General features: G+C 47.1%; 1 protein-coding gene across 3 annotated transcripts; it reads left to right on the top strand.

The window, feature by feature from the left end:
* The first annotated feature begins 854 nt into the window (after positions 1 to 854).
* swt1 (SWT1 RNA endoribonuclease homolog) lies at positions 855 to 22,243 on the top strand. Of its 3 annotated transcripts, XR_013133077.1 has the most exons (20): positions 857 to 1,002; positions 3,236 to 3,418; positions 4,488 to 4,568; positions 4,674 to 4,738; positions 4,823 to 5,753; positions 6,101 to 6,157; positions 6,288 to 6,417; positions 6,530 to 6,625; positions 7,125 to 7,313; positions 7,581 to 7,674; positions 7,904 to 8,058; positions 9,050 to 9,222; positions 10,024 to 10,162; positions 13,747 to 13,895; positions 14,255 to 14,400; positions 14,629 to 14,772; positions 16,948 to 17,014; positions 17,148 to 17,215; positions 20,627 to 20,884; positions 21,145 to 22,243. XR_013133077.1 is itself a non-coding variant. In XM_077016336.1 (19 exons), the coding sequence occupies exons 3-19, from the start codon at positions 4,497 to 4,499 to the stop codon at positions 21,245 to 21,247; spliced, it is 2,778 nt and encodes a 925-aa protein (XP_076872451.1). In that variant the 5' UTR covers positions 858 to 1,002; positions 3,236 to 3,418; positions 4,488 to 4,496; the 3' UTR covers positions 21,248 to 22,243. The 3 variants fall into 3 exon arrangements, 2 of the variants coding, with proteins under 2 accessions (XP_076872452.1, XP_076872451.1); XM_077016336.1 differs by lacking the exon at positions 20,627 to 20,884 and having other exon boundaries at positions 858 to 1,002; XM_077016337.1 differs by lacking the exons at positions 13,747 to 13,895; positions 14,255 to 14,400; positions 14,629 to 14,772; ... (2 more) ...; positions 20,627 to 20,884; positions 21,145 to 22,243 and adding an exon at positions 10,256 to 10,421 and having other exon boundaries at positions 855 to 1,002; positions 10,024 to 10,193.
* Positions 22,244 to 22,639: the final 396 nt, after the last annotated feature.

The following is a 22,639-nucleotide window of genomic DNA, read 5'->3' as shown; positions in this document are numbered from 1 at the left end:
CGGTAATGGTGAGGGCCATAAAGCAGGGAAATGACCGTTTCACACCAGGAGTTGGGGTCCTTGCCCTCCTCACACGATGCAGCTGGCTGGTCTGATTGTGGGTCTGACACACCTGCAACTTTCCTTTCATGGTCTTTCTGCTGCTGGTCTGTGGTAGCCTGGCAGTGCTGGCATTCCTGCTCTGCACCTGACTGGGTCTGCAAAGGTACATAGTCACTGACAGGTGACACTACGCCAGTGGTGATCACATCTTCATTGCTAGAACTCTGATCACTGCTAACATTAGCAATACTTGTCTCACTCATATCCAGCGGTTTCTCGAAGAAGTTTGAGATCAAAGGTATGTTTTTCAGGAAACCTGCCTGATTTGCTTCCTTAATCTTTTTTGCTTTTCTTTTTGAGGCACCACTTTTTTGTTTGGGATCCATGTTATTAATGGCAAGTGTTTCTTAAGATGCAAATATAGAAGCTTGTCTTGCAAATTCCTATTCCTATCCAATACTTACTATATTGTTTCTATGTTGTATGTTCAGGAAAAAAAATACAATCACAAAATTGTAGAACCAGATGCAATATGTAATAAAAAAAAGGCTGACCTATAACTAGCTACAAATTGTTGTTATTGTAAATGTATTGTGTGTATGTACTATTATAAAGCTTACACTTCTACTATTATCAATAATTGTAGGAAAAAGGAAACTTAAAGGTGAAACAACTTAATGTTTAAACTTAATGTTTTCCAGGGAGACTGTGGGAGAGCAGGAGTGAGGAGGCCTCAGTGGCCTTGAGAAGAACAGGATGAGCCCATTCAGTGCTGGATGTGAGGCAAGCAGTTTTGAGATAAGCAGGCAGACAACTGGAGAGGAGCAGGGGGGGTTTAGATGGAGAGCAGCAAAGGTGGGGGGAGTTATCGAAACTTAGAGAGAGAGAGTATGAAAGGGAGGACATCGCCCAGGAGAGGGATATTTTTGCTCGGACGCTGCTGGGATCCACTGGGTTCAGGTAGGCTTCTAGGCAACTAGCACCAGTGCACTGGAGAGTTTGTACCATGTATACTTTGGCTATTTTGTACTCGCTATTATTCTATATAAATTTATCAGAAAAGAACTTTGGGTGTCAAGACTTTGCTTGGGTTACTCAGTCAAAACCAATGGGTTCATCAGGGCAGGGTTGGGGCCTATCTGGGTCAGGAGAAAATATACCAACATAATGTAATATGCAAATAACAACAAGCTTTTAAAAAAGCTGTGAATTGCTAGTTAGCAACGTTACACTAGCCTTGAAACATGTCAAGTCATGTCAAACTGTCATTGAATGGTCATTGAATAAGAAGCTGAATAAAATATGTTTTCCAATAAATAATCCTCAAACTAAATATCAGGGTTACACGCATACGCAGCCACAGCTACTACAACAAAACCACTTGCTGTTTCATCTGTCACCAAACCAAAATTGTGCTACTCAGTAAAATTAGCTTGCAGTTCTGTTGTATGAAAAGGCACTTTTCCTTCGTGCATTCCTTCAGAACTAGAGTGACCACTGGTCTCTTTACTGTTGTTTATTAAAGGGGAAACATGAAACTAGTCAAATGGCTTGTTGTTTTCACATAAGTGAAATCACACCCTTGGCCAAATTCACTCAATTTAATCGGTGTCAAAGATAGCATTCATCAGACAAATTGCTTGTCTTAAATTTAAGTAATTGCAAAGTTGCTAAATTAAATTGTGTCTCTGCGCTTAAGAGAAATTGAACATAATAATTTTGAAACAATACAAATTCAGAAACATTAAGTAAGGGCCTGAATTTGTAGGTCCCTAGAAAGTCAAGGAGCCATGGTAAACGACTTCTATGGAAGTAAAGGGCCCCAGAGCATGGGCTCTAGGGCCCCCTGGTAGGGGCTCTCATAACCAGGGCCCTCTAAAAATATGCCCCCCCTCTTTCCTAGGACCCCTAATAGCCAGAAGTCGAAGTCAGAGCAGTGCCACAACGCCTCATTCATTTTCCTAAGGGACCCAAAAGCATGGCTAGGGGCCCCAAAGAGGCCCTGGGGTCTCTAATAGTCAGAGGATCCTTAAAATGGAGGGCCCTCGGAAATAAAAATATATTGTACCATAAATGTTGATAGGCATCGCAAAAGGTTTTCGGCCAGGACACCCCCCCCCCCCCCCCCGGGGCCCCCTGAACTCAAGGACCCCTGGGTGCTGGCCCCACTGGCCCGGTCAGTAATCCAGCCATGTCAGGGCTCAATATTTCCTCTCCCACTCATTTTGACTGAATTAAATAATCAGTTAGCTGTTAATGATTCAGTGTCATTGTATTTAGGCCCTACCCTTAAGTGTGATATTGTGTTTAAATTGAATATTAATGACTTGATCTGACTTTTTAGCTCAGAAGGTGGAGTCACAAGCAGGTAAAATGAGTTTAACTATAAAAAAGGGGGATCCAAAAAGCAAAGGCAGAGAACAACGCCTGGGTCTAATCCAGCTAATCCAGCAACGCCTGGGTCTAATCCAGCAGAGCAACAAATACAATGTGAACAAAATCAAAAAGGGAACAGACAAAAAGACGGAAACGAGCAAAAACTGTCAAAACTCAACAGAATACGAATAAACAGGAACAGACCAGAAACGCCATGATAACCTTAACCTTTTCTAAGAATGCCTGAAAGAGAGAACAAACAGAATAAGCTCATAATTTAGATCTGGTGATAATTTAGAGCTGGTTAGCCAGCTGTCAGTTAGAATCGTTCACCCAGCAGAACAAACAATTAACAAAAGTTCTAAACAAATCCTGCAAAAGGCACTTTGGGCTAGTCTATAGATGCCCCTTATCAGAGGGAGATTCTGCCAAACAGACACCACATTCCTGTGGCTTTATAACTTAATATAATAGCAAAATGTTTCTTTTAACGGCACAAACCAGCACGGACGGATTTTGGTACAGCCGTTGCATGATCACGCGAAACATGCTAATTAAAATCGGGAAATGCATTTTAATTTAAACAAAGGATCCAAATGTATGTGTTAATGAAATATGAATAGACGTCTAACAAATTACAAATGTAAATATAATTACTGCATTTTAAAGTTGTATTGTACGAAGCATACATGAGTGCAACATGTAAACGCCAGTTTAGGAATACATCACCATTTTGCGTATTACATTTTAATTTAAATACTGAGACTGATTTGCTTATATACTTGCTGTATTATATCAACATTCCTGCTCTACGCAGCCTGCGTAAAGCTACTCCATAGTCTACGCACAAAAGAACGTCGCACATATCCGGAGTCCGCTACGCTACGGAAACTACGTACGTGCTCCGCGCCGGAAGTTGTGATGTGAGTGGGCAACAGCGCCGAACACAGCGGCCCCAGTGCTGAGGCTCAGATGTGGACACACTCTCTGTCAAACTCTGGCAAGTTTCCTCAGTTTAATGTCACATAGTCATAAGAAATCACCATGTAGTTATTCCTTCGGTACCGTCAGTAATAATGTGGTTTCCTTTGCGATCTGTGAGTTAGCTAACTAGCTAACACAGCGAGTCTTTTAGTTAAAGTGTCGTGTCCGTTTGTCCAGCCTGTCCAGCTGTGATTCACTAACTCAGTTATATTTGCAGTTAACTTACTAACCACATAGTTAATGAGTGGATATATGTCAGTCAACACTGGTAACTAACTCATTATAGTGCTTGAAAAGCACTATATTGTTATTCCTCTTACTTATTCTTAACGTTAACCGCTTAACGTACAGACTCCATTCAAACTGCGTTTCTAAGGTCTCTGCTCTGACAGGTGTGTTGTCCGTTTTTGGAGTCGATTAGAGTTGTAGACTTTAATAGAATTGAGTTTAAAAATAAAAAAGCCCCATTGAAATGAATGATGGATTGTTCAGAATTTCAAATCTTAACTGCCAGTTAGTGTGTGTGTTGGCATGAAAAATGCTATTTTTTTTAATGTCTCTCCCCCCACACACACACACACACACGCACGCGCTCACAAATACTGTGCATCTCTCTTCCATACACACACACACACACACACACACACACACAAACATCTCTCTCACACACACATCTATCAAACCCACTATACAACACACACACACACACACACACATCCTGTACATCTCTGACCCATAGCCAGTCCACACACACACACACCTGTCCCATACCAACTACACACACACAAACATACATACATCTCTCTTATACACACCTCTGTCAAACCCACTACACACAGAGAGAGAGAGAGAAACTTGCATGTCTTTTCAAACACTATGTATTTCCTTCAGGAATTGCACATCTAGTTTACTTTGCTATCTAGTAACCCAGCTAACGTTACATTGGTTTCTGTGGTATGGTGTGAGAGCAACTTTGAAATCTTAAGCCCTTTCTACTCTAGTATGCAGAAGAATGTCATCAGTTTGATGTGAACAGTTTTACTCTCCTGTCAGACACACACTAAACCCTTCGTGTGTCCATACAGCCAGCAGCAATGGGCAGAAGAAAGTCCAAAAAACACAGAAGAGAGAGAAGCAGAGGATCCACACCCCCCAGGGAGGACCAGGTGAGACGGTTCTGGTTCTGTGAAATCCCAGCATCTTCATCTGCTCGTCCATGTTTAGTTGTATTAATTGTTAGTATTTTAATTCAGAAATGTTTCCCCCATCAGAGAAAAAATGACATAGAGACTCCTGGAAGATCCAGGGGTAAAACCAAACACGAGCGTATCCCTAGGTAAGGCACAATGTTCCTCGCGGTATGTATCTCCATAATAGCTCACCTCCTGACCTTTAACCTTTTCTGTTGTGTGCTGTTCAGTCAAGGGGGAAATAATCCAAAATGGGTCAAAGGCACAAACAGCCTCCGATCAGCCAGAGAAGGGAGCCCAACAAAACACACCTGCAAGAAACCAGAGGGTGAGAACAGACAGGCTGAGCCCACGAGAAATAAAGCATCTCTGGGCTGCGATCGCAAGGGACTGCGTCTCCCGGCAAAACACCTCCCTCTGGCACATGGCGTCCTCACCATGGCGAAAAGCCGTGATCCTGAAGTCTCCTCCAAAGAGCTGGAGCAGAGGAGGAGGTGTTTAGTTAAGAGGAGAGCACCAGAGGAGCCCAGACGTAAGCCAGCCGAGGCCGCCGTTCTCCCTGCAGGGGAGACGAGGAAGGAGGGTGTGAAGAGGAGGTCCTCCACACCGGAGGATCACCCAGCAGCCAAGCTGAGAGCCACTGGTGCACAGGCTGCAGTCACCTGTCGTGCTAAAACAGGGGCTGCGCACTCCAAAGAGAGTTTGTCGCAAGTCATGTGCCTTACACCAAAGTTGCCCCAACACGTGTGTCCGCAAACACGGAGTGGCGAGAGAGAGAGGAGGCGGGCCGGTCCGAGCTCAGGAGAACAGCCCGCCTCGTCCTCTCCTCCAATAACCTTCAAGATCCCAAAGAAGCCGCAAAGTGCCGCAAAGGTACGGAGAGATGCGGACGTTTTTGGCGTGGACGGTGATGATGTGTCTGGCTCCGATGGGAAGCGTGCTCCTCGTGGTCGTGTGACGGCAGCGTCTCCGTCTGCGTCTCCGTCTGCGTCCGTCTCTGGACGCAGTGTGCCAAGGCTGCCCGAGGTTCCCTCAACACCTTCCATCAGCTCATCTCCGCGTCAGCCTTCCTATGTCCTCCAAGCCCAGCTGGGGCGGCCTGGGGCGTCCAGAGAGAGAAGCTTCCCAAGCACAAGCAGTGCGTCTCCACGGACAGAGCGTGTAAGGCTGAGCAAGCTTTTTTCTCATGATGTTCCTGAGGGTTGAGCCTTTGGCTGTATGTGTCTAAATGTGTCATTACCAATAGGTTTAGGCTTTGTCTGAAGGGCATTTTCCCAGTTCAAACTAAAACATTTCTCTTTATCATCTGAAGACTACAAACATGCGTGAATAAATGTCAGCTGAAGCTTAGATCTAACACATACTGTTCATGTAGTCTTAGTGTGACCTTTAGAACCTTTGATAGGATTAGCCAATGTGCTTGTAGCTCTGGGCAAAACATCCAGTAGCTCATTCATGAAAGTTTGATCACTCTAGCTTCTGAGCATCAGGAGGGTTTTCTTTTCCAGGCGGTTTATAGAAGAGCTTCTACTGAGACCAAAGACGCTTTAGACAATGACCAAGAGGTGAGTGTTGAGGGAAAATCTGATGTGCACACGCGTGTGTGTGTGTGTGTGTGTGTGTGTGTGTGTGTGTGTGTGTGTGTGTGTGTGTGTGTGTGTGTGTTTCTCTCACTGTTTTGTGTTGTTTTTGTAGATGCTGCTGGTGGAGGAGCTACATCTGGCCCGCTTTGACAGACGTCTCACTGTGAGCGTGGCGGAGAGCTATGGAGAGCTTACTTGCATGGATGTGGACCCACCAGAGGAGGGCGCCAACACATCACTTAGTAATGTCACCGCTGGGCAAATGAATGTGCATGGCACGTTTCCAGAGGTTCCTGCTGTCAGCTGATGATACATGTTTGTCAGGGAATTTTAATTAGTGGTTTAACTCTGCAGGTGAAGAGCACCAAGACCTCCTGATAGTGCTGGACACAAATGTTCTCCTCAGTCACTTGGACTTTGTGAAGAAGATGAGGTCTCATGGGCTTGGAGGTAAGGAGATGAGGCTACTTGGGCTTCGAGGTATGGAACTGGGGTCACGTGAGCTTTGAGGTACGGAGCCTGGGGTCACGTGGGCTTTGAGTTACGGAGCCGGGGGTGGGTTGCTGAACTTCTAGGTAAGAATGTCATTCAGAATACAGACTTGCTTAATATATGTTTATGTAAGTATAGTTTATTTGTATGCTGAGGCTGATGAGAATTATGTATCTATGCAGCTAATAGTCGGACCTCTAAAAGTTTACTGAATTGAAATTTGGAAAATTAGTTTGGAGAAAAAGCAAGTAGTGAATATTATAGATTTCAAGATACAAAGGTTTTTACCTCAATAATTACCCATTCATGTGTCTGAATGGGTTTCACTCTGCAGTAGTCCTGCAGGGTCCAAGTGTCTCTGTCACTCTGCAGTAGTCCTGCATGGTCCAAGTGTCTCTGTCACTCTGCCATAGTCCTACAGGGTCCAAGTGTCTCTGGTGTCCTGTCCCCCCTGCAGTCCTGGGTCGGCCCACGCTGCTCGTGCCGTGGGTGGTGCTGCAGGAGCTCGATGCGCTGAAGAGCGGAAAGCTGTCACCAGAGGTGGAGCGCAAGGCGCGGCCGGCCGTACGCTACGTCTACGGATGCCTGAAGAACCAGGAGCCGCGCCTGTGGGGCCAGTCCCTGCAGCAGGCCTCGCAGGCAGCCTGTAGGTGCCCCGTAGACACCAGGGGGCTTCTAGTTACGGCTTCGTAGCATGTGGTTCAAAGTGTTGTGGTTACAGTGTGAGAGGTGCACTGTGTCTGGAGACAGTGGATCTTTGATTGCCATGTTGGCAGGTTACTCTTGTGTAGGATTACTTATTTTAAATCTTGGCAAATGTAGGAAGCAGGTAGTGTGGTCTGCATTTCTGTGTTTCACCAGCTCACCAGCAGAGGGCGCTATGTACTGCTGTTTTGGTTGTGTACTGTCTCAGGTGGGCTGGTGGCGGAGAATAACGATGATCGAGTGCTGCATTGCTGCCTGCAGTACCAGGCGTTGTATCCAGAGGGCAGTCTCATCCTGTGCACGTGAGCATGTGCTTCATTCACGCACTTTGACATTTTCTGTAGACCTCAAAACCCATTGCAGTTGAATGTCTAGTCCAGAATGAATGTTTCTGTAGTCAACCATCTTTGATCTGATTTTAACTCGTCAGCATACAGCAAACTGATCTCCTGTTTGCTCCCACACTCTACCCCTTTCCCTCTTTTTCTTTATTCTTTCTTATTCACTCTTTCTTTTTCTTTGGCCCTGTAGTAATGACCAGAACCTGTGCAGTAAAGCCCTGCTGAGTGGGGTCAGAGCTCTGTGTAAAGCCGACCTGGAGGAACACGCACAAGGAAACACTGCACTCGTACAGTCCAGCTGCAGACTCCACACCCCTGCACCCCCCGCAGGGCCCACACTGCCAGGTCAGACCCTGAGCTCCCGCACGCCTGAAGGATCGTGCTGAAGGACACGTCTCACTGAGACACGTTTTACACATCTCACTGAGACACGTTTTACACGTCTTGCTGAGACATATTACATGCTTTACTGAGACACGTCTCATTGAGACACGAATTACACGCTTTACCGAGACACGTATTACACGTCTTACTCGGACATGCAATACTGAGACATATTACATGCTTTAGACACGTATCACTGAGACACGTATTACACATTTTACTCAGACACGTCTCACTGAGATGCATATTTTATGCTTTACCGAGACATGTCTTATTGAGACACGTATTACACGTCCTACTGAGACATATTACATGCTTTACCAAGACATGTATTTCATGTCTTACTGAGACGCATATTATATGATTTACCGAGACGCGTCTTATTGAGACACGTATTACACGTCTTACTGATTTACCAAGACACGTTTTATTGAGACACGTATTACGTCTTACTGATTTACCAAGACACGTCTTATTGAGACACGTATTACACGTCTTGCTGAGACATATTACATGCTTTACTGAGCCACGTCTCATTGAGACACCTATTACACGCTTTATTGAGACACGTATTACACGTCTTACTTGGACACGCAATACTGAGACATATTACATGCTTTACCAAGACACGGATCACTGAGACACGCATTACACGTTTTACTCAGACATGTCTCACTGAGACATGTATTAAATGCTTTACCGATACGCGTATTACACGTCTTAATCAGACACGTCTCACTGAGACACATATTAAACGCTTTACCGATACGCGAGAGTGAGAGTGACATGTCTTACTGAGATGCATATTATATGATTTACCGAGACACATCTTATTGAGACACGTATTACACGTCTTACTCAGACACGTCTCACTCAGATACGTATTATTGAGACTCATGTCCTTCAAGCCCTTTGAATAAGACAGAATTGTCCTGTCGTGTTGGCCAAGCAGAGCAGACGAGGAGGCCGCGTGAGGAAGAGGAGGAGGCAGGCAGGATGAAGGCATCTGGCGTGAAGTGTGAGCTGAGTGTGTGTGTGTCTGCACTGGAACGCAGCCTGCAGGGGGCGCTGTCTGCTGTGCTGGAGGAGGAGATGAAGGCAGCTTATGAAGACCTGTGGACAGAGGTGACCTTGGCGTGCACACACACTCACGGAAACTCACACACACACGCACTCACACACACACTGACACTCTGATACACTCGCACGCACGCGCGCGCACACTCTCTCTCTCTCTCTCTCTCTCTCTCTCTCTCTCTCTCTCACACACACACACACACACACAATGCTGTCTTGTTGCTAGCAGCTTCCTGTAGGTCTTTAGGTATATTCTTGGCTGTTCTATGTAGTTCTGTAATGCTTTTGTGTCCAGCAGTGGGAGGAGCTGCTGTGTTTAAGCTAGTGATGCGTTTCAGGGCCACTTAGCACGGGCGTAATTACATTGTGCTCTCTGCTGTGTGCTGCGTCTCACGGCTTATTAACCATATTAGCTCTGTCTGCTGACACCGTCATTTAATTTGTCTGAACTGGGACTCAAATAAATCCAATTCGTCTCCAGTAACTTGATTTATTTCAGCAGGGGACCATACCACATATAAATCTTGATTTGTTGACGGTGTAGCTGAAATCCTTCTCCCCACCCTTCACCCCCCATCACAAACTCTGAAGATGCGTTTTAGAAGTGCTGCTGTTGAAGGCATATTTGTGCAGTTGTTCATTTCCCATTAATGTCTGTCTGAGAGCACCAAGCGTGTACAAAGTTAACATCAAGAGTAATCGCAAATACGAGTTTTTTTTTTTTTTGTGTGTTTGTGTGTTATAAATGAGATGCAAGAAACGTAGAAAATGTAGTGCAAATAAACACAGCGATTAGGTGTGTCCCAGCCTGTGTGTGTGTCTGTGTGTGTGTGTGTGTGTGTGTTGTAGATAGTGTATCTGAAGCCTCCCTGGACCCTGCAGGCCGTGCTGCAGTGTATCCGTAAACACTGGATCGCCGTGTTCGGTGGCATCATCAAGAGGAACCTGCTCAGCTGTGTGGAGATGCTCATCACCTGCTTCTGCTCAGGTGGGTGGAGGCGCCTGGCTCTGTTGTTCAGGTGGGTGGAGGCGCCTGGCTCTGTTGTTCAGGTGGGTGGAGGCGCCTGGCTCTGTTGTTCAGGTGGGTGGAGGCGTCTGGCTCTGTGGTTCAGTTGGATGGAGGCGCCTGGCTCTCTTGTTCAGGTGGGTGGAGAGCTGGCTGCACAGGAATGTGTCCAATTAGTGCTGAGCAGCTCATTATGAGGCCTGAGGTCATTTTAATATCGTTATAGTGTTTAGAAGGAAATAGGAAACATCACTATATCAACTAGGGATGTCCCGATCCAACTTTTTGAACTTCTGATCCGATACCGATATTTATTTGCACTTCCGATCCGATATCGTCCGATACCGATATCGGCCTATCTGAGCATTTATTAAAGTTTAAAGTTATTTAGCCAGCTTACTTTGTTGTCAAATTCATGTTGAAAAGCGTTTTACTCTTGATAAGTAGCCAGCTGAATTAGGTGTGTTTGAATAATACACAATGGTTGGTAAGGAGAAACTGACCTGTTTATTTAGCAATTAATAAACTCAAAATAGACAAAATAAATAACAAATAGAAATGGCATCAGTAAACCAAGGCTTAAAAGCCATGAGTGCAAATAATATTGTAAATTGTATTTAAAAAGCAAAACACACAACCTGAGTAGAAAATAGGGGTGACCTGCAATAGTAGCTGATTCGACTATAGTCGACTATACCCCCTAGTCCAATCTCATAGTCGAATGTACCATTCTAACTGCATGGGGGTGCCCAAGGATGCTGCTAAACATTAGTTGTTGCATGAAATGTCTTTGTTTTCGTTATATATAACCTTTTGTCAAATAAAATCATCCTAATTTCTGTTAATAACTATTTTTAAATGATGTGTGTACATTAACAATAGGCATCTTCCTTACTACATATTAATAAATCACACCCTGCTGTTGCACAATCCAAACGAGTGGAGCTGAACACGCTACAGGATAGTCCGCATCTGCCGAGATTACTACTAAAAAAACTTCAAAAGTATTTTGAAAAGATGGCATACCATTTAAAACGGGTAAGGCAAAAAAAAATAAAACAGTTCAGCCGTTTGTCGTTTCGGTCGTGTCGTCTCGTCTGTCGCAATGCGTCTTGGCAAGTAGGCCTATAAACATTTTTTGTTGTTTGCTTTTTAAACCCCGTTACTTGAACCTTTACTTATAATTTTATTGCTGTTGTGTGGCAATTTATTTAAATTTTCAGGTAGGCATATTTTATTTAAAATATTTTTGACATTTTTGACAATACATTTGTCTGACAGTTCGATATGCGCACTGCCGGTGTTCTGTCGAATTTTCCTACCTTATCGATATTTCCTACCGTGTCTGAGGGCATGGCGTATTTGTAGACGTATGTCTGTAGAGTTTGTTTCGTCATAATGTAGCGCAAATCAGCGTTTAAAAGGTAGGATAATCTTTAAATTATAAGTTTTATTTTGCATATTTAACCAAATTGGATTGTTTACATCATTGTATGAACATGTTTTTAGCCTGTGTGTAATTATAAACGAGCATTAAGTTCATTAACACTATAGATAGGAAATTTTGACAGCCTAAATGTCATTATATAAGAGCATTAAGTTCATCAATACTATAGGTAGGAAATTTCGACAGACTAAATGTCATTATAAAAAATCAATGGGTGTAGTAGCCAGCCACCAAAATCATGACGTAATAGTGAATTGCGCATGCGCAGTAAGCCTAGGTAGGAATTTGCGACGGGTAGGAAAATTCGACTGAACACCTGTGGCTTTTTTTTGTTAATGTACTCTAACGTTTCATTAAAAAAATAAATAAGTAAATAAATAAATAAAAGCTGAATAAAGCCAACCTACCATGTTTATTCATTTATCTGAGTGTTTTAGGTTTTTACTTTGAAGTTGAAAAAAGTCCTGAATGAGAACGGGATCCTGTTTAACGTGCTCTAGATTAACCCTCTAAAAAACCCGATTCGACTATTAGTCGGCTAAAGGGAAAATCTGACGAATCAGATTCGACTGAAAATCCTTAGTTGAATACACCTCTACTAGAAAATAGTCTACTATTTTCGTTTCTGCCAGTGTTAGTTGTGTAGGACATTTATTTTAGTCTTTTCTTTAGAAACTCTTCATGTTGTTTATGGTGGTATTTCGCTAAATGCTTGATTAGATTGGTTGTATTAAAAGTTCTTACAGCTTTACCACCACGCTTGACTTTACTGTGGCATATGTTGCACTCTACCTCTTCGTCTTTGTCGTTCTTTAAGGTAAAATAATCCCACACAACTCACATTTTTACCGATAACTTCAAATTTACATGGCCGTCTTAATGAGATGCCACTGAGCTAAATTGTGGAGATGCTATGCTGAAATTCGTGTGCTGAATGTGTGCTGAAAAATGCGGACCGGATTTTACTCTCACTGGCGAAAACACAGCAAAAACTGGAATGGATTATTTAAATGGGTGTGCTGGAAAACCCGGATCGGACTTAAAAAACTGGATCGGAAGTCTGGATCGGCATTTTATTGTGCCTGCCGATCCGATACCGATACGCATTTTTTGCAAATATCGGTATCCGATCCAAATATCGGATCGAGACAAGCCTAATACCAACTCACCAGCAGGGGCATATATTCAACAAGGAGTGTGTGTGTATGTGTGTGTGTGTGTGTGTGTGTGTGTGTGTGTGTGTGTGTGTGTGTGTGTGTGTGTGTGTGTGTGTGTGTGTGTGTGTGTGTGAGAGCGTCAGTCTTTGTGTGTTTTATGACCTGCTTTTGTCCATCAATGTCACAGTAGCATGACTGTGCCTTTCCAGCCTACTGATTTTGGCTGGGAGCCAGGACTGAAGGAAAGGGGGGGGGGAGATGGAGGGAGGGGGAACAGAAGGTAGACCCTCTGAGTCTGCGGAGGAGTGGAAAAGTACTGCACTCCCTCTGTCTGACCCATAGATGGAGTGATACTGCTGGTGTGGGTGTGGGGGTGTATTTGGCTTCAAGTGCTCTTCTTTTGAGTAAGAATATTTGTGTTTGATTAATTATGTGCACCCATAAAGAGCTTTCTCTCCACCCTCCCCTCTCTCTCTCTCTCTCTCTCTCTCTCTCTCTCTCTCTCTCTCTCTCTCTCTGTCTGTACAGTAAACTAGCGGAAGAAAAGTTCTCGTGATGATGAATCACAAGACTCTTGTTATGAAAATGGAATGTATTGTGAGATTTAAATAAACCTTGGAAGCCATAATCTATTCAGTATAATCCTATAATATAGTCCTATAGTATAATTCTACATTATAATCCTATACTATAATTCTACATTTCCGTGGGACACTGGCCCTCCATTTAGCATTAGCCCTGATTTTGCTCACAATAGGTTTTGTAATTTGCTGTTGCGTTGAATCAGCAGTATTAGTATTAGGAGTGTTAAGAGCACGTGGGACGTTCTGCCGTGGTCCTGTGGGCTGTGGTACAGTGTTGCGGGATGAGTGAGGCTCCCGTCCCGCGCTGTGAGCGTCCTTACGGCAGTGCGGTGCGCTTCAGTGTAGTGAGCGTGTGTTTGCTGTCCTGTCTGTGCGTAGACACGGTGGTGGAGCGCGGGACAGTCCTGACAGCAGCGTGTGCCGCTGAGGAGCTGCTGGTGGCCCTCGGCTCCAGGTCGTCATACGGTGGTCATGTGACCGCAGCTCTCTCCCACGTCAGGGGCCTGGTGGGTGGGCCAGGGACACGGGTGAGTCCCAGCGTACACACACACTCACACACATATATATACACACACACACATACTCACTCACATATATACACTCACATATATACACACACATATACACACACTCACACACATATATATACACACACACTCACACACATATATATACACACACACACATATATACACACACACATACGTACACACACACACATATACACACACACTCACTGGGGTTTTCATGCATCATTGAAGCACAATTGTTTAGGATTCCAACATTCTGCATTTGAGATCGGTTGCTTGTCATTCTCTCTCTCTCTCTCTCTCAAACTTGAGACGTGCCCGGGAGGATGTGATGTAGGGGTGTGTGTGTGTTTCAGCTGACAAACCCAGTGGTAGAGGAGCCCAGCGATGGAGACTCTCTGATGTCGGAGCTGGTGGAGGATGTAGCTCCGCCCCTCCAAGCCTCTCATCAGGAAGTGTGGGCTTTGTTTGAGAGCATCTGGAACAACCTGTGCCAAGTCAGGTGAGAGGGAGAGAGAGAAAGAGAGAAGGGGGGGAGAGACAGAGAGAGACAGAACCACAGAGACAGGAAGAGAATTCATGTGTTTACCTCCACCTGCCCTCCCAGTGACCTCCACACCCTCTCCTACATTTCCAGTGTTTAAGGTCCAGTAGCTGCCGTGTGTTTGTGAATGTGGTGTGTCCTCTGATCAAACACTGACGTAGTCGACCTCCACCCGTGTCTCCACAGCTCAGCTGTGTTCTCGGTGCTACACTCTCCTCTGAGTTCATCCAGACCGGTGCAGTCGTGCACCACGCCTCCCCCTCAGGACGCCATCTCCTGCCTCCACACGCTCTCCTCCACCCTCACACAGCTGCTGGAGGTCTTCCGCAGGTATGCAAACACCTGCCTACACACACACACACACACAGGCTGGTCTTGACTGCAGCAGTCATGCTGTGTCACCCATCCTCACATCTCCACCCATCTTTATATCTCCTCCCGCCCTCAATCTCCACCCACCATCCCAACATTGAGATGTGCCTGAACGTTGTTCCCTCCCCACGTCTGTTCCCTGGTGCCGTCACCTCGTGCTGGATCCCAGTTCAGTACAATGGGCTCTCTGTGGGACAGCCAGTGTCCCAGTGTGCACACCAGTGTTTCCATGCACTGGCAGACGCCTGCTGGTTTAGCTACTGAATGAATGCCGTCATTCGCCCCGTATTCAGGTCCTGGAAAAATAGCGTGTGTGTCTGGTCTGATCGTGTTTTCCACAGCGGTTCACAGGCTTTTGGCTTCGAGTAGTGCTGGAATAGCTGAGTGCCAGAGGCTGAGATGTACCGGCCCGTCAGAACCACAGACGTCGATCTGACATGGGGACGTAAATTCTAATGGTACCAAAATGCGTTGTAAAAGAGCTTTGAGCTGTGACGCGGCCTGTCTGAACTCCGACTGGGCACCTCCGGGTTCCTGATATTTGAGTGCAGTCAACAGTAACGGTTCCCTCCACCCTCTGGAGAAATAAAACAGGCGATCCTCCGTCAGAGGAAATCCTGGAGAAATCCTGTACCTGTGTCTTCATGACTGTCCCGTCTGTCTGTGTCTTCATGACTGTCCCGTCTGTCTGTGTCTTCATGTCTCTCTGTGTCTTCATGACTGTCCCGTCTGTCTGTGTCTTCATGACTGTCCCATCTGTCTGTGTCTTCATGTCTCTCTGTGTCTTCATGACTGTCCCGTCTGTCTGTGTCTTCATGACTGTCCCGTCTGTCTGTGTCTTCATGACTGTCCCGTCTGTCTGTGTCTTCATGTCTGTCCCGTCTGTCTGTGTCTTCATGACTGTCCCGTCTGTCTGTGTCTTCATGACTGTCCCGTCTGTCTGTGTCTTCATGTCTCTCTGTGTCTTCATGACTGTCCCGTCTGTGCTGAGCAGAGCGGAGACACTAGGAAGGGTGTAGACAATTTTTTTGCGGTTTCTATGGATACAGCTAGACTAATTTTCATGTGCTGGAAGGAAGCAGAGAGATGACTCATCATAGTTACACACACACACACATACGCACACACACTTCCCTTCTCATCTCTTTCCATTTCCATTTTGCCCTGAACAGAATATTGGGGTTGCAAAAATTATATTGTCCTCTCATTCTGCCTCTTCTCCTCCCTCCCTCTCTCATCCTCTCTTTCTCTTTCTCGCTCTCTTTCTCTCTCTTCCTCTCTCCCTCTCTCTCTCCCACCTTCTCTTTCTTTCTCTCTCCATCCCCCTCTCTCCCTACTTCTCTCTCTTCCTCTCTCATCTCCTCTCCATTCCTCATTGTCTTTGTGCCCTTCATATAGTTCCTCCCCTCCTTCATCATTTACTATCTTCCTCCTAGCTCAGAACCACACACACACACACATCCTTGACACACTAGTTCACTCATTTCTCATACCTCTGTTGTCTGTGGTTGGGATGTGGTTACATACACACACATCCTCTGGTGTCTAGTGTCATCTTGGCTTTCCCTCTGTCAAACAGGTCCTTCTCATGTGTTTGTTTTCACCTCTTTAGCCTTAAAAACCTACAGTAGGCCAGCACAGCTGCAGATGGTTTTAATTCAAACATACATTTCGTCTCACTCCACTGGGCATTAAATCTGGCAACCTGTCACGTCTGTCGTCTGTCGCGGGCATCCCTGGTCAGGGCACGTGAGCCGTGTGTCATGGTCGTCCCTGGTCAGGGCGCGTGAGCCGTGTGTCGCGGTTGTCCCTGGTCAGGGCGCGTGAGCCGTTTGTCGCGGTCGTCCCTGGTCAGGGCGCGTGAGCCGTGTGTCGCGGTCGTCCCTGGTCAGGGCGCGTGAGCCGTGTGTCGCGGTCGTCCCTGGTCAGGGCGCGTGAGCCGTGTGTCGCGGTCGTCCCTGGTCAGGGCGCGTGAGCCGTGTGTCGCGGTCGTCCCTGGTCAGGGCGCGTGAGCCGTCTGTCGCGGTCGTCCCTGGTCAGGGCGCGTGAGCCGTCTGTCGCGGGTGTACCTGGTCGGCGCACGTGAGCCGTCTAAATGGGCGGTGGTGACGTGGGTTTGCTCTGCTCTTCCAGGTTGGTATCTGTGGACAGCACGGTGGAGGACGCCCAGAATCTGCTCACGCTTGTACGCACGTGCGAGGTACGTCTCACGTCTCAAGCGTAGCATAAGCATACGCCTCTATCGGTGTGCTAAACTTCCACCATAGACTCCCCTCGCTGGCTTTGAGTGGGAGAGTGCTGTGTGTGGGTTAAAACCCTCGTCTGTGTTTCAGATGACCACGCTGGATTCTCACGTGACTGCCAGGGCCCTGTTTGAGTGTCTGTCCCTGCAGGAGTACAGGTGAGTTCACATCACAACAGGAAGTGTAAAACACACTCAGGGATCAACACCGGGTGACACAGGAGACTGCAGCTTCAGACCCGGCCAGAGGAACTTCGCTCCCCACCTTCAGGTCAGGGGTGATGGCAGTGTCCACCCCCCGCCCTTGCGGATGTGACCTCTGACCCCTGGTGAACAGTCCTGTGGTTTCCAGCATGCGTGCTATTCTTTAAGCATGAGTCACGTTTTTCTTTATTTTGGCCAATCTGAGCAATCAACTAAATTCTTTCCCCTCTGGAAGTTTCTAGAAGCTGTGGTGTTGCCCGGCATCCTGGCTGGCGACGACTACATCCTGTTTAAAGTGCTTCCCTGATCCAGAGGATTGCAGTTATATGAGATGATGTTTTTGTTTTGAATATGTCGTTACTGGGAGATGGGCGGAGTCTCGGGTTACTGTGGAGATGGGCGGAGTCTCAGGTTACTGGGGAGATGGGCGGAGTCTCAGGTTACTGGGGAGATGGGCGGAGTCTCAGGTTACTGTGGAGATGGGCGGAGTCTCAGGTTACTGGGGAGATGGGCGGAGTCTCAGGTTACTGGGGAGATGGGCGGAGTCTCAGGTTCCATGCAGCGCCTCAAATTCCACATTTGTTTTGCTTCTTCATGTGTCAGCCATGTTGCTTTAACCTGGATGTAATCACGAACACTTTAGGCTGAAGGAAGAGTGCCCTCGAATACTGACACCCTCTATTTCAGCCTTCGTTTAGTTGTAAAATCAGCGTTTTGAGTCCATCTGCAAATTGGGTACTGAAAGACCGAGAAAGATCTGAACTGGTGTGATTGAGTCAGTACTTTAAGATGTTGGTAGTGAAGGTTTCTGTTTTTCCTGTGTTTAGTCTGCCAGTGTCCCATACAGATATGCTGTGCTTGCCCTGGTGTGTTGTTTTGCAGCTCTGTGTGTGTGTGTGTGTGTGTGTGTGTGTGTGTGTGTGAGAGAGAGAGAGAGAGAACATGCTCTCAGATGGAAGGAAGAGCCCTGAAGAGTGTTTGAAGGAAGGACATGTGGGTGCGTTCAAAACGGACGCTTCAGCACCGTCACTGGTGCATGCTGGGAGAAGATGGGGGAGGTTCCAGTCGGTTGTGAAGCTCCGTTTCACTGGAGGGTTTTTTTGTGCTTAAACAAGTCCAGCTATTGTTTAACCTGTGGGTCTTGTTCCTCTTGCCCAGCGGGGGGTCTCTGGCACTCGGCCCAAACCCAAAACTCGCTGACCCACACTCCCGAGCCGTAATGGCTGACTTGTTGTGCGCTACAGTTTTCCTCTAATTGAAAATTCAGCTCGTTGGTCATTTTTTAAAAGAATGGGTGAAAGGTCAACTGGCTCACATCGACACCCTGGCATCTCGTTGTGTAACTCACACATACGCGCAGTGTTTGTGCAGGGCGAGAGATAAGTGAGAATTTATTGTTGAACACCCCACACACACCCACATACTCACACCCACACACACACTCACTTCATCTGTTTGTATTCTGTCTAAGATGATTCAGACATTATTATGAGACTCATGCTTGTGCTTGACACACACACACACACACACGCACCCAAGACACCCCGATGACCTCATCACGCTGGAAGTGTGAAGCTCACGAACACGTAACACTCCGCTACGTTAGAACCCCACACGTCTGTTTTCCTGACAGCCCCTTCCCAACACTCTGCCGTGGTTGATGTGCTTGTGCAACCTGCAGGTGTGTGTGGGATCCCAAGGGCAGTGTGATAGGAGTGGGGGCGCGGCCCTGCAACCTTGGGCCACACCCCCAGAGAGGCGGGTGCTTGACGCTCACAACAGGGGCCTCATCACCCAGCTGCACTGGACAGACCACATGCTGTTTAACCCTCCACATATCAGAGGTCCTGCCTGAGGAGTGAAGAATACAGACCCGTGAAAAGGGTGGCACCCTGATCCATGTGGAAAAGTGGACATCCACATTAATATACTTAGTGGAAAACACAGATAATATCTTTAACTGCTTATATGTAGTCTGGTGCTGTGTGCATGTCTGGGCCATTCTGTGTGGGCTCTCTCTCTGTGTGTGTGTGTGTGTGTGTGTGTGTGTTATGAAGGTATTCTTAGTATATGGTCACCATGGTAGCAGAGGAGTCAGATGAGACAGGTTTAATAGTGTATGTATGTTCATCACAGCTGTGGACGGGTGGATGTCTCCGAGGACCCCGTGCCCAGACCAACCTCTAGTAATCGTTTGGTCAGTTTGTTTTGAATGTCAGCATTTAGAAGTTCAGTCCCGTGGCCATGCAGCAGGAACACGGTGCTGTCGTGGGTTTGTACTTGGCACAGCCTCTTTGGGGCCCTGTGGTTTAGTGGGATGTTTCGATGTGTCTCTCGAGGTCTCTCACCATCTTCCTCACTCACCAAAGGAGGCGCAGGCAGCCAGCAGGACGTGTCCCTGCAAGCCCCCGTCCCACGCCAGGCACAGGCAGCCAGCAGGACGTGTCCCTGCAAGCCCCCGTCCCCACGCCAGGCGCAGAATTACATCAACCACCATGGGGAAGAGAAGAAGAGAGAGGGAGAGTGAAGGAGTGAGAGAGAGAGAGAGAGAAGGAGAGGGAAGGAGAGAGAGAGAAAAGGAGAGAGAGGGAGGGAAGGAGAGAGAGAGAGAGAGAGGGAGGGAAGGAGAGAGAGAGAGAGAGGAGAGGGAGGGAGAGAGAGAGAAAGGGGGAGAGAGGGAAGGAAGAAGAGAGAGAGAAAAGGAGAGGGAGGGAGGGAGGGAAGGAGAGAGACAGCAGGAGAGAGAGAGAGGGAAAGGGAGGGAAGGAGGGGAGAGAGGGAGGGAAGGAAGGAGAGAGAGAGAAGGAGAGGGAGGGAGGGAAGGAGAGAGACACAAAGAGAGGGAGGAGGATGATTGGTATGTGGTATGTGAATAGTGGCTGAAATGCTTTTTTGTGTGTGTGTGTGTGTTATGTAATACTCAGCTGTGAACAAAAGCGAGAGAGGTTATAAACAAACATGCAGCAACAGGCCAAGGGGTGGGGGGGGGGGCCCTGTTGACATCACTGAGGTCTTCACTATTGTGTCCGAGTCTGAAACCCAGTACTAGTGAGAGAGGCATCTACAGACCTCCCACTACAGACCTCCCACTACAGACCAGTTTATGGAAGTGAACTCTGGTTTAAGGTGAGCGCGGCGATGTTCTTGACCCAGTACAGAACTCCTGAAGCAGGTCTTGGGCTCTCCTGCAGTCCTACATCTCTTCCTGGACATTCCTGATTGATTTGAGACTTCCTGTTTGTCAGACACCGGCACGTTATGTTGGGGTTGCTGATTGGAGCTTTTGCTTCTGACTGTTGTTATGAACTTGTAACACGTTTTTCAGAGTTCTTCGCCAGTTTCCAATGAAATATGCCTTCACTGCAGATTCTGTAATGACTCTCACGCTGTCTCTCTGCCTTGACTGGTGGCCACTTCCTGCGTACGAGAGATCCATTTCCTGTTTGCTAGCTGGGGCTGTGAGCCGGAAGTCATCAGAGAGACTGTTTGGTGAACACTGCGGTGGGGGAGGTCGTGGGGTGGGGGAGGTCAGTGTCAGGGACACGCCCCCTCATTCTGAAGGGCTTCTACCTGGGGTTATTCACCCCTGCCATTCTTCTCATTCTTACAGTTATCATGCTTCAGGTAAGGCATATATGCATACGGAGGCTCAGCTGGTCTCTCGAGTCTGTGGATATCTCTGTTATCTACAGGCTGCATGGTTTCCGTCTTTAAAAATGACACTTTTAGAATATCAGGATGTGCCCTCCAATATTTCACCAATTTCCTAAAATGTCTCAGTTTCCTTATACAACTGGGAACTCCTGTAATGAAACTGCTGGTGGCAGGCTAACTGTCCACTGATCCGTGTGTGTGTGTGTGTGTGTGTGTGTGTGTCCCCTCAGGGAGAAGCTGTGTGTAGGAGGTGCTCAACTGATGGAACTAAAAGGGAAACTGGACCAGTGTGCAGCTGCTGTGTGTGGTCAGAGTGAAGGCAGCAGCACCTGAACCTTCCAACCCAACGTGCCCGTGCTGCACAACCACACACCTCCGTCACCTCCGTCAGTGGACACAGGCGCCACGTCTGACCAGATCCAGAACCACGACCTCCTGATCTTGCAGGACCTCCACCAGACAGCACGAAGCATCGGTGGAAACTGTCAGGACAGGAGAACTTCTTCAGGTCCATACCAGTTGTTGGTCCGGTTTAATAAGCCTGTTGCACTCTTCTCCACTGGACTGTGTGAAGCTACCAGGGTCAACGCAGGTGGCAGGATGGTTTCTGTTGAGGCTCCTTGCTGGTCTTCCACAGACTGCGTGCTCTGGTCTTCTTCACATCTCCTGAATGTACCTTCAGGTCATTGAAAGTCTGTGATGCTGGAAGGCGTAGCAACCGTGCAAGCTCAGGGACCTCCTGTGTGCTTCCACACCTGTGAATACAGGACCTGTGTGAGGTACCTGCTCTACACACCTGTGTGAGGTACCTGCTCAACACACCTGTGAATACACACCTGTGTGAGGTACCTGCTCAACACACCTGTGAATACAGGACCGGTGTGAGGTACCTGCTCAACAAACCTGTGAATACAGGACCTGTGTGAGGTACCTGCTCAACACACCTGTGAATACACACCAGTGTGAGGTACCTGCTCAACAAACCTGTGAATACAGGACCTGTGTGAGGTACCTGCTCAACACACCTGTGAATACACACCGGTGTGAGGTACCTGCTCAACACACCTGTGAATACACACCTGTGTGAGGTACCTGCTCAAGACACCTGTGAATACAGGACCGGTGTGAGGTACCTGCCCAACACACCTGTGTGAGGTACCTATTTAAACAAATTTAAGATGGAAGGCTGTGAAATTAAAACTTCAGGGCTTTATTTTATTGTTTTGTACTTAATGTTATATTTTTCATACCTTCCCTGTCTAACAATGGGGAAAGCTGTCTGGTAATTATCAGTTTGTAAATGTAAATTAAAATGTTTCTCGTCGCGTCTGTTGTGGTCTCCGCCGTCTGGATGTTCGTCTGGGCTCTTAGCTCATCACAGAAACCAGTGACCAGCTGCCAGCTCGTAGGGTGACGGGTTTCCTGAGAATACACCCACTCTCGTTACTGCAGGCCAGATCAGGTTGCGTGGCTCTGATGTAAGTATGAGGTGAGGTCATTGTGGGATTGAGCCCAGCCTGGCTCTAGTCCTTTGGCCTGCGGTCTCATCACAACACCGATAGGCAGTCACAGGACAACAGGACCAAGTGCAGCTATTCAAGAAGACGAGCCGTAACATCTCTACCGCCGCATATCGACACCGCAAATCAGTTATTGTGTGTGTGTGTGTCCAGATTGAAAACAGCCATTTCCTTTTTAAGGTTAGAACGTGTGTGAAAACGTGCG

This window comes from Brachyhypopomus gauderio, chromosome 9 (genome assembly GCF_052324685.1).
Source record: "Brachyhypopomus gauderio isolate BG-103 chromosome 9, BGAUD_0.2, whole genome shotgun sequence".
In the NCBI taxonomy this organism is placed as follows: domain Eukaryota; kingdom Metazoa; phylum Chordata; class Actinopteri; order Gymnotiformes; family Hypopomidae; genus Brachyhypopomus; species Brachyhypopomus gauderio.
This window is presented reverse-complemented; position numbering and strand designations above follow the sequence as displayed.